At 42.3% G+C, this 12004-nt stretch overlaps 1 protein-coding gene across 2 annotated transcripts in view; it reads left to right on the forward strand.

Moving 5' to 3' along the window:
* The window catches only part of LOC126334755 (uncharacterized), a 59102-nt gene extending 49475 nt beyond the window's left edge, over window positions 1-9627 (forward strand). For both annotated transcript variants that reach the window (XM_049997322.1, XM_049997323.1), the window contains exon 3: window positions 9103-9627. In XM_049997322.1, the coding sequence (XP_049853279.1) occupies window positions 9103-9255 (153 nt within the window). In that variant the 3' untranslated portion in view covers window positions 9256-9627. The remainder of the gene's footprint in view (window positions 1-9102) is intronic.
* Window positions 9628-12004: the final 2377 nt, after the last annotated feature.

Consider the following 12004-nt stretch of genomic DNA (forward strand, 5'->3'; position numbering starts at 1 on the left):
CCTGGTGCGTTGGTGGGATGATTGCCTCAATTCCCAAGGCGATTTTGCGTGAGTGGCATACCGTACGGCCTTCGAATAGAAACTTTTTGATTGCCCCTTATGCAAACTGTACCACTGTCAGTATGGCTGGCAAAAAAAGTAAATTTGAAACTATCTTTTGCATAACAATTTAAAATGCAATACATTGACAGAAAAAAATCGCAACACCAGGAAGGAGTTCTGCGGGTTTCTACGTTCTAAAAATGATGTCCATTCAAATTTCGCCCCAGTGGCGTAAGAGTGGCGTTAGTAGCGTCACTATGACGTTGCAAATCAGGTTTGCTCTAAATACACGCTGTAACTGCCGTGAGCGTTGTTCACTTCGGGATTGGGCGTGGTGAGTTGATGCTAGTCACGAATGCCTTTACCGAGGCGGAAGACCATTGTTTTCAGCGTATGATTTAGGTGCCTGCAGCAGCTATTTGAGCAGCATTTACCATGACAGTGACACAATGGACTGTTACTAATCGGTTACTTCAACGACAGCTCTGAGCGAGACTACTCGTAGCGTACATTCCACTGACCCCTACCGAGCGAGGTGGCGCAGTGGTTAGCACACTGGACTCGCATTCGGGAGGACGACGGTTCAATCCCGTCTCCGGCCATCCTGATTTAGGTTTTCCGTGATTTCCCTAAATCGTTTCAGGCAAATGCCGGGATGGTTCCTTGGAAAAGGGCACGGCCGATTTCCTTCCCAATCCTTCCCTAACCCGAGCTTGCGCTCCGTCTCTAATGACCTCGTTGTCGGCGGGACGTTAAACACTAACAACCACCACCACCACCACCACATCCACTGACCCCAAGCCACCGCCATTAGCTACTTCAGACGTGACTAACTGCCTATTGGCTTCTGTCTCGGGTTCTTCGGCCGACGTTCATCTAATGATTTTTCTGACGTTTCGCCAGCACGAGTGGCTGGCATTGTCAAAGCTTCACCCTCCATTGCCGGTGGTGAACTGGAGCCGAGCTCGCGGCCGCTGACTATATGTACCTGGCGCGCCAACGCCCGAGGGCTTCTCCGCGGTCATTTCCGGTGCGGTTCTCCTCTTGCTACCTGCGACGGTCGTTCGCTGCAGTACGGGAAGCCAGGATCCGTTTACCTTAAGGCTTTCCTCTTTCTTGTTCAAACTGTTCGCGTGTTTTTGTATTTCTACAGCTTCTCTGAACAAGCGCGTGTGATAGTGCTTCTCTACAGCCAGAACAACGTCAGAAAAATCATTAGATGAACGTCGGCCGAAGAACCCGAGACAGAAGCCAATAGGCAGTTTGTCAACAAGTGGCCACGAAAGCCTTAACAATTTTGTACTTCAGATGTGTCGAGATAGAGCTCCTTGGAGGATAGATTGGAGGTTGTAAGGGGGCAGAATAGATTTGCACCTTACACGAGACCTTTACACATCGCAACGAGAAGGTGAAGATAATGTAATTCGGTGGTTATGAGAACATTTGTCTATCAGTATGTAATACAAAAATGGATGACAGCCATCGATGGTAATTAACACACCATTCCTGTACAATGCATGTCTTTGAGTGGAAGGTGGAACAGGGAACGCGAGTCGCTTTTAGTTTTGAAAAGCCAGCCCCACAACGGCGTAGCGAAGCCGCGCTGCGCGAGTTACGAAGGAAACTACGTAAAGGAGTGGTAGGAGGAAGGTCAGCGACCCCGGGCCAGGCAATTCAGGCCGGAGGACGCGTGCAGTGGCACCTCTGCACAAAGGGAAAAAAAAGAGCTTTAGAAAGCTCCGTTTCGGAATTCCAGCGGGATACAAACAAAAGCTAGTGACGCATTTTCGTCGAGCGAGTGCAACAGACAGAAAGGTCAATGTACGTTAGGCGTCTAGAATGGGCACAAAACGTCCGACTGGCGAAAAACGCACTAGGAAGAAGAAAAATACTGAAGTTTCGATGCAGTTTGATAGAAGGGACATTGTGATTGGTACAGAGAGCTTGCCGGCCGCGGTGGTCTCGCGGTTCTAGGCGCGCAGTCGGGAACCGTGCGACTGCTACCGTCGCAGGTTCGAATCCTGCCTCGGGCATGGATGTGTGTGATGTCCTTAGGTTAGTTAGGTTTAAGTTTAAATAGTTCTAAGTTCTAGGGGACTGATGACCACAGCAGTTGAGTCCCATAGTGCTCAGAGCCATTTTTTTACAGAGAGCTTCTACAAAATAAGAGGAACGCTCCTATTGGTCGAAAAAAGCCGTGGCGTGAAGAAGGAACCCAAGAGGAGGGAGGTAGTTCTGCTATCAGCAGGACAAGAGAGAAATTTTGAGAGGTCTTTTCTCTGAACTGGCGCCAAGTGCAAGTCGGAGGGCTTAACGCCCCATACGACACAGAGAAGAAATTTGTGTGGGCACTGCATTCACAGCGGCTGCACTCCAGCTAGAAATTAGCTGTAGCAATGTTTAGCTCCAACTGTGGAGAAACGAACCAGCCAAATTACTATAATATGCATGCTGCTCCAATCATCGCGTGTATATCGCCACATAATAAGAATAGGGTTGAGTAGGTGTTTTCTTACATATCGAGAAAAAAGGGAAAGTTTCTGCTGGAAAGTTCAGCAAAGGCCAGATTAGTTTTAGAGGAATTTCAGTGGGAGAGAGCGGCCTTGCAGACAGCAGCACATCTCAGCTTAAGGTAAATACCTCATGCAGAGGCGTAAACATTGTTGGTTCACCAGCTTGTGTCCGCTGTAAACTCGAGCGGCGTTGGATAATCTTGTGCTCAAATTTGTCACTTAACTAACCATCCACTGTAGACTTGATTATCATGCTAAATAGTACCGAACTTTGAACTGGAATCCACAGCAGTTCTAGGTGCTAGAGTCTGGAACCGCGCGGCCGCTACGGCCGCAGGTTCGAATCCAGCTTCGGGCATGGATGTGTGTGATGTCCTTAGGTTAGTTAGGTTTAAGTAGTTCTACGTTCTAGGGGACTGATGACCTCAGAAGTTAAGTCTCATAGTGCTCAGAGCCATTTGAGCTATTTTTCAGAACCGGAAACGGACTATTTTCGTAGTACTGACCAACGTCATAACGTATATGCAGGAGCAATTTTGTAAAGAAACTTTCAGTTAAACTTACGTATTATTGCGCTTAGTATTTATGTAAAGAAACGTCCAATTAAACTTTCATAATATTGAGCTTTGGATTAATGTTCTTTCAGAGAGTTAATATTTAACATTGTTGTGTGTAAAACTATTTGACTTTTTGATGTTGCGCTGCTTTTATGTTGACGAGTTGAAAACAGTGTAAAAGCTGTAATTTTGTAAGAAATATTGCTACGTTAAACTTGTCATTTCACCTTACACAGTTGTTCTGAATTCTAGAAAAACCAAACCGCACCTTACAAGGTCTGTTGTGTTTTCTGGTGAAAGCTGGTTTCGCTTTGGTGCTAGTGATGTTCGTGTGTTGGTTAGAAGGAGCCCAGTAGAGGGTCTGTAACCAAACTGTCTGCATGCTAGACAGACTGGACCTACATCTGGAGTTAAGGCCTGAGGTGCGATTTCTTATGACAACAGGAGCACTGTCGTGGCTGTCCCACGTACCCTGCAACCTTGTTTTGTACGTCAATCGGGTGATTCGACTTCTTGTGCTGCCATTCACGAACGGCATTCCTGGGGGTACTTTCCAAAGGGCTAACGCTCGCCCGCATACCGCTGTTATAACCCAACATGCTCCTCAGAGTGTCAACGTGTTGCCTTTGCCTACTCGACCACCAACTCTGTCTCGAATCGAGAACATATGGGACATCATCGGACGAAAACTCCAGCGTCAACCACAAACAGCATTAACCGTACCTGTATTGATCGACCAAGTCAACAGGCATGGATCTCCCTCCAGCAAACTGACATCCATCACCTGTACAACACAATACATGCACGTTTACGTGCTTGACTTCAACATTCTGGTGGTTACACCGGCTATTAACGTACCAGCATTACACATTTGCAATGTCTGATCCCGCTGTTACATTAAACTGTGATATTGCAATGTTAGTCACATTAACATGCCACCTAGACAAACGTATTTCCATAATTTCAACACTGTACGTTAATTATTTTTTGGTGTTGTGGTTTTTTTTTGCATCAGTGTAATTCGCTTGGGAAAGAATGAAAAAACAGCCAACCATAGCGTATGTTATGCAACCGTTTGCTTGGTTTTTTCTTCTTTCCAAGACTATCGCTTTACCGTTGCTGTTTACAGCCATGTTTAACATTCTGAAATTATTGGATTGCGAAACAGTGAAGATGAACAAATTCATGGTCAGCTATAGACAAATACTGGCAGTGTTGTGTTTTACTCATATGTCGCGTTGCTGTTTCTTGCTGACATAAATCGGTTGTAGCGTGGATATACAAAAAATTGTGGAATGAAGAGCGGACAGGTCCGAATATACAAGGAGTTTCGAAAAGATCCATTCGATTTCAGAAGACAAAAATTTCCTACTAAATAAAGGCAGAGACTTAAGATGAATTTTAACTTACGCATCGGAACTAATAATTCACGTTAGCGCCAGTTGTCAGCTGTTGGTTTACGTGGTTACAGGTAGGGGTCTCCGGTGAAGTTAGAGAGATAGCCAGCTCGCTATCTCGCTTGTTCATCGCTCAGTGAGCGTTGAGTCGAGTTAGCTGTATCATCGACCAGTGGGCGAGGAGTCGACTTAGCTATAATATAGCAGCGAAGGCATTTTGCGTTCTTCGTTTCGGTGGCGCATTTCAATTACAACGGTGTGGTGTAATTTTCACCGAGAGTAGGCTCATAGAATTCGATGATGGTACCAGCAGTTTAAAGAAATGGTTCTTTATACAGTGGTTAAAATAAATGTTTCATATTGCTTTATTGTCAGTACTGGACATAATAAACAAAACTGCTTTGTTCTGTCAACTACAGTCATAACAAAACAAAAATAACCCAGTCAGGAATTTCAGTCCATAAAGAAAACAATCCTGCATTCAAATCATTGCATGAGAAGTACACACAAAGGTCAATACTGGACGAGCGCACTCTGAAAGAATGTTACATACAACCAGTTTATGTGGACGCTTCAGAGAAAATAGAAGAGGCGGTCGGAAAACTTCAACCATGTTGCATATACTGCACACGACCTACACCGTATTTGCGAAAACATCGGGCAGAATTACTGCTGGGTAAATGTCTTCATTGCTGCTGCAGAAAATGTTGGTAAAGGCTCCCAGTCGTCGTCAGGTTTCGTTCAAGGCATGATAGGGCTCCACCTTCCATAGTTTTCTGTCATGACAAGGTCGGATACTTGCAAAAGATAAACAGTTTTCTTGTGCCAAAACTTTGATAAAATCAAATACTTCATATGTGCTCTAGAATCAATGCACGTAGCAACCACCAAGAAGTTCCAGCAATTAGTCAACAAGAAAGATCTAGAGTTGGAACATTTTGCAGTGTAGTGCTAGAATTATTTGCTTGATGTGATTCAGAGTTTGAAAGAATAAGGCATGGAGGAGGAGGATCAGCGAAAAAAGTGTTAGGGACATCCTTGGTGGATTTGCTAAAGACATATTCGAATTAAATTTGAAGAACAATTCAGATGTGGAAGCCTCTGTAACTTAGACTGGACTTTCTTTACGGGTGTTGGCAAAATATGATCCATAGGTTTCTGTAGAGAGACATTTCTCCAAACATAAGGAGCTATTGAGCTCGAAGCACCAGCGGCTTAGTGTCATAAACATCGAAATGGTGTTTGCAATCCAGTTTAACAGAACCAAGCCCAGTATAACAGAATCCTGTAAATGTGACAAAGAAAGTTAATGTAGCTGGTTTAAACCCAGATGAAGTAATATCATCAACATCTTTTTTGGATCTTTTTGTATGTATTTTCAAAACCTTTTTCCCTCCTTTTCTGACCATAATTTGCATTTTAAAATAGTGTCCATACAATTAGTGATACAGTGGAAGTGAAATGGGGCACACAACACTGACAGACTGACGACTAACAATTCCCAAATTAGAGGACATCAAGAAATAATATCTGTACATTATAACTATGTTATGGTATGCCCTAAAAAGGCACGTTAAATCCGTAACAGCTATAGCGTAGAAACAGTATCATTAGATAATAGATAATTGGATTGAATATACATGACATTGTCCAATCACACACACAGAACGATACTATGACTTCAATTAAATTAGAATGCGGTAGCACAAAGAATAGAAGGGCATAGAAGCGACTCAACTCTCACTCAGAGATGCTTCCCTACGGTCAGTGAATCACTAGGACTAGATGTTAGTATGCCATGCAGACGCAAATGACTCAAAATGTACTACTGAGATCCTCACATTTGGAATGGCACGCACATATTCCTATTCTATTCTGTTTTCTTCTTTTTTCCTTCTAATCAAATGATCTTTACCTAAATTTTTCTTATTTTTTCAATCTAAAATTTTTAAAGGTTATATTTGATTGTAAAATCGTAAGTATATACTAGTAGAATTAGTAAAAAAGAAAAAAAAACGAAATAATCTATTCAGTTGCCTAGGTGATGGATCATCAATTAAATGCAAATGTAAAATATTACTTACACTGGAAATAAACCTAAACATGAACATGGTACCACTTTTTGGAAAATTATTGCCAACTGTTTAGGTATATCTACAATACAGTACGTGCTCATTTAGACCGCGAATTCACAAGATGGTGGACAAGTACACTGCAGTAACGTCGTCAGTCCTTCGTCAAAACCTGAGAAACTTAAAAATATTTTGAATGAAATGATGAAACCATATGTACAAGAGAACAAATTTCTTCTGTTAACTGACTCGTGGGAAAGATAAACAAATCCACAATTGTTTTTTTTATTTTTTATTCACACGTCAATTTCTTTAGGACGAAATTGAGGAGCAAATCTTCAAGGTCATGCATCGTGTCAGTACATAAAAGTAATAACAGATAAAATAAAATGTTTATGAACCCGAAAAAAGTCAAGCCATACGTTTAAGTAAACGCAATGAACAATACAACAAGAATCAGCTTAATTTTTCAAGAAACTCCTCGAAAGGATAGGAGTACCCCATGAAGAAACTCTTCAGTTTCGATTTGAAAGCGCATGGATTACTGCTAAGGTTTTTGAATTCTAGTGGTAGCTTATTGACAATGGATGCAGCAGGCCAATGTCAAAATACCCAGACTCATGAACAGGGGTCGACAAGAGATTCGTGAACTTACACCACTTATTGCCCGAACCGCCCATTTCTGAGCCAAAAATATCCTTCTAGAATGGGAAGAGTTACCCCAAAACATAATACCTTACGACGTAAGCGAATGAAAATAAGCAAAGTAGATCAATTTTGTGTCGAACGACCACTCGCTTCAGATACCATTCAAATAGTAAAAATGGCAGCATTAAGATCCTGAATGTGGGCTTTTCACGACAGAGTACTATCTATCTGAACACCTAGAACTCTTCAGTTCCACTAATCATACGACCATTCTGTGAAATTAAAACGACAGGTTTTCTTGAATTGTGTGCTAGAAACCGTAAAAACAGAGTCTTATTGTAATTTAGTATTATTTTATTTTCTACAAGCCAAGAACTTACGTCATGTACTGTACTATTTGAAACTGTGCCGATGTTGTACACAATATCCTTTACTGCCAACCTAATGTCATCAGCAAACAGAAATATTTTAGAGTTATCCATAATACTAGAGGGCATATCATTTATATAATTAAGGAACGGGAGTGGCCCCAACATTGATCCCTGGGCACACCCAATTGACTGTGCCCCACTCAGACCGCACATCACAGCCATTCTCAATACTGTGAATAATGACCTTTTGCTGTCTGTTGCTAAAGTAAGAGTTTATAGTTATACAATTAGTTTTGTCAAGATGAAGAAGTATTGCCAATCGTGCAATATTAAAATGATTCACCTCAAATGCTCCCTGCTAGTGCAACTCTGCGATGTTTACTTTTGTCGTCAGCTAAAGACTTTTATCAAAAACCTTCAAAACTGCTCTTATCTCATAGCAAGAGAAAAAGAAATCACATCCCAAGAAGGCTGTATCAAAATACATTCCATGATACATCACCGGTTTACTCGCCAATACTTGACTAAATGGTACGTAACGCGCGGCTGGCTGCCAAATTGTGCGGTAAGAGCGAACATTTTATGAATGTTAACGAAGTCTGTTTTTCTATAGGAACTTCAAAACAACCATGTAATCGTAAAATTTCGGCGCTTATAACGTAAGAAGCCGAGAAAATTACTGCTTTCATTTTTTTCGTGACGAATATTACCTTACGACGAATATCGCCCCAGCACGTTTGATTCTCAACTGGAAAATAATAAAACTAGTAGCTAAATTTATATACGAAGTTCAAGTTTGCGCCTTATAATCCCTAACTGCAAAACTTATTCCCAATCTCAAATTTTCCTTTGCCTTTTCTTTTCATGCCTGTAATAGAAATATTAATAAATGCAATATGCTGAACATTATTTCAGTTTATTTGCAATGTAAGTAACATAAAAACTTAAAACAAAAATAAGCTTCCACATATGGACACGACACCGCGACCGCTGGCTTACTGTTCTATGCTCTTTCCGCTCAATCCCTTCATAACTGTGTTAGAGTTTTGTGAATTCATTTCTGGTGCGGAAATGGAGGTTAACAATTTTCTTCAATGATGGAACAGAAAACCGGCTCTGCTTAAGAATATGGGGAACATACCAACCACATACTCGTACATAATAAAGCAAGAGCACTTTTCTAGCAAGAAGAGTAATTCCAACAGCTTTCGTACTCCTTGACTTTTATGCGTGTTGCGAACACTTGTTTCTTGCTTTCTTGCATCTTCGTGGAGAACTTAGATACTGGCGCCAGTAAAAGGTATTTGGGCTCATTCCATTATAAAATAACAGCTTATTTTATCCACACTATTCCCTGTACATTTTATAAACCATTCATCTGGCTCTATATATTCTCTCTATCAATGAAAAACTCATGTGTTTTCAGGAATGCTATTGAAGTGTTTTGGATCCTAATGGTGTGGAAATAGTAGAAGTGAATTGAATGCGTCATTGTTCCACAGGATATCGACCTGGAGAGTATGGTATCGGACCGTAACGACCTGGTGAAGGCCGCATACCAGCATGATGAACGCTATCGTTCGAGGATGACAGCGGCAGTGGAGGAACTGGTTGAGACTTGCCTCATGCCTCGCCTACGGGATCAGCAGCGGTGACCACCCAGGAGTACTGTGCTTTTGTGGACTATGTGACCAGTGATTCGTAGCAGTTATCCGAAACAAGCTCATTTCCTCTGTTGTAACTGCAGAATAAATATCTCAAAGATTACTTGAATGACTGCAGACTTCCTAATCACCTTCCAGCGTTGCTTTACTACTATACAGAGTGAACCGACAAACTGACAAACTGCAGGGATGGATTCCTGACTGGAAATTGAGGAGAAGAGATCCTATGAACATGCGTCTGGAAATGCATCGTTGCGATGGTAGATGGTGCTGACGAATGACAGTTCCTTTGATCACGTACCGTGTGATCGTTGTGTATTACAGGCTGTGTGATTGACGCAGCGTGCTGTAAGCAGCTGAATGGCCTGGTATTCATGTCGGTAACAAGCCGAGACGGTGTTTGTGGATGGCAAAGCAGAAGGAAACGGTCGAGAGGCAACATGACCATACCAAAACAGGTATCGTCACAGATACCAACCACAGCACACAACGTTTCAACCCATTTTTAGGCGTTTGTGTGATCATGGGTCCTTGCAGACAGACAAATGAGCAGGAATGTGGCGGATTGTGTGTACACCAGATTTGGAGGACCTGGTCCTAGGAAAGCTAGTGCAAGCTCCAAGCAAGTGGCCCGCCAAAGAACGAAAGAGTACGGCAATCCATGATGCGATATGTGGCCGCGTACATTGCATCCCATGGAGGCCATTTTGAATATCTGTTGTGATGTGGGTGCGATACATCTCTGTTCTGTGCCCTGGGACGATTTGTATTCGTTGTACGCACACTATCCATTTACGGACACATGTTCATAGGACCTTTTTTCCTTCATTTCCAGTCAGGTATACGTCCCTCCTGCAGTTTTTAGGTTTTATTAATGTTCATCCTGTTGACTACAAATTTTCAGTAAAAGTGTATTGTGAATTTTATGTTAATGAAGTGCAGAATCCCTGCGCAAATGTGAGTCCCTCTTTCCATCCTTACAGTTTCCCAGCAGCTACATCTACCAGGCAATTCTTGTACCATAAGTCAGTGTTACAGCAAATGCTGCCAGCATACTCAGTATTTTCAGCAACACGTGTATCTCTAAATGTTTTCACTGTATACACAAAGCATTTTAAATTATACTTTGTAAGGTGCCTGCCGTGACTCTCGAAGTGATTTTTGGTTAATGTCTGGTGCTGGCTTGACTTTCTGGCAGTCAGGATGCTCTCCACTGTCCAGATACATGAATTAAGACACACGCAACGGAATTAAGAAAAAATGGCCCCTATTCTTGAATAATGGCTAATAGTTCTACTAAAATCAGTAATTAACTGTCGCAGTGGTTACATGACTGCAGAAATAATAGAAAAAGGAAATCCAGTCACTACACAGTTTATTTTACGATCACATTTACACAAGTAGGGAAAATCACGCAGTCACAAAACCTGTGTTCCAAGAAGACTATCAATACACAGGTGAAAGCAATAAATTATATAATTCATACTTTATACACCTATGCATGCGTCACAAGAAATCAGGGAAGACGGAATGAAAAATGTTACCTCTGGGGACCACCCTGGAATCGACGTACACCAGTATGACTTTTATTTTCTCATTCATTATGAGACCTATTCCTTCTTTATCTCCATTTATTTTTATATTTATAACCATGTACTCGCCTGTTCTGAAGTCCAGTTCATCCTGCAACTGAACTTCATTAATCCCCACTGTATTTAACAACAACTTATCCACTTTTCTTTTTATATTTTCTAACCTACTTATCCAATTAAAGGATCTAACATTCCACCCTCTAACCTCTAGAATGCCAGATTTGTTTTTCCTGGTGACAGAATCCTCCTGAGTAGCCCTTACTTTGAGTTCAGAATGGAGGACTGTTTTACCTCCAGAATATTTTACCCGACAGAATGCCATCATTATCTAACCATACATCAGAGCTGCATCTCCACAGGAAAAGTAACAGTACTTTCAGCCATTCCCAGTACGAGCACAGCAATGGGATGTCGGCTGATGTTACAACGCCAGATGAGTCAATTATCGAGACAGCTGCCCCTGCAGCTACTGAATAGGCTATTTCTCCTCTTCAGGAACCATAAGATTTTCTGGCCTCTCCACAGTTACCTCTCCATTGTGGCTTAATCTATGGTAGGGCTATATGTATTACTGAGGCATGCAAGCCACCCAACCTGAGCAGTGCACGCACAGCAAAACTAAATGCCATGTCTGTGCAAGGAAGACACAAACCGGAAAGGGCTGGTAAGTGTCAGGTTCGGAGATGTGGCTTTAAGGCTACATAATGGAACCAATAAGAAGAAGCTACGCTCTTCGTCTTAGCTGCAGACATAATCGAGAACCAGCAAAGAAGAAAGGAAGCCACATAAGCTAAGATCCGAACAAGCTCATGGGATTTAAGAAGCACGTGGACCCTCTCCCAGCAGCACACAACACTAAGCCGCAGTGTTGTAAGTGTCAACAAGAGGGTCATATGGCAAAATACTGTCGCAGTCGGTGGTCACGTGCGCTGGCAAACACTCGAGTCAAGCTTGCCCACGGAAGAAAGAAGAACACTCGATGTGCACCCCCCGCAGTGGGCCGTATTTCGCAAGCTGACACGGCTGCAGAGTTTTTTGCTGCTGGCCGCAAAAGCGCCGGCGAGATGCAACGGAGGGAGAAGGCGTCCCAAACGAGGAAGATGATGTAGCAGGCGAGCTCGGCAGACGCCGACTAAGCCAAGATGAGA

The sequence above is a fragment of the Schistocerca gregaria genome, chromosome 2 (genome assembly GCF_023897955.1).
Source record: "Schistocerca gregaria isolate iqSchGreg1 chromosome 2, iqSchGreg1.2, whole genome shotgun sequence".
Classification (NCBI taxonomy): Eukaryota; Metazoa; Arthropoda; class Insecta; order Orthoptera; family Acrididae; genus Schistocerca; species Schistocerca gregaria.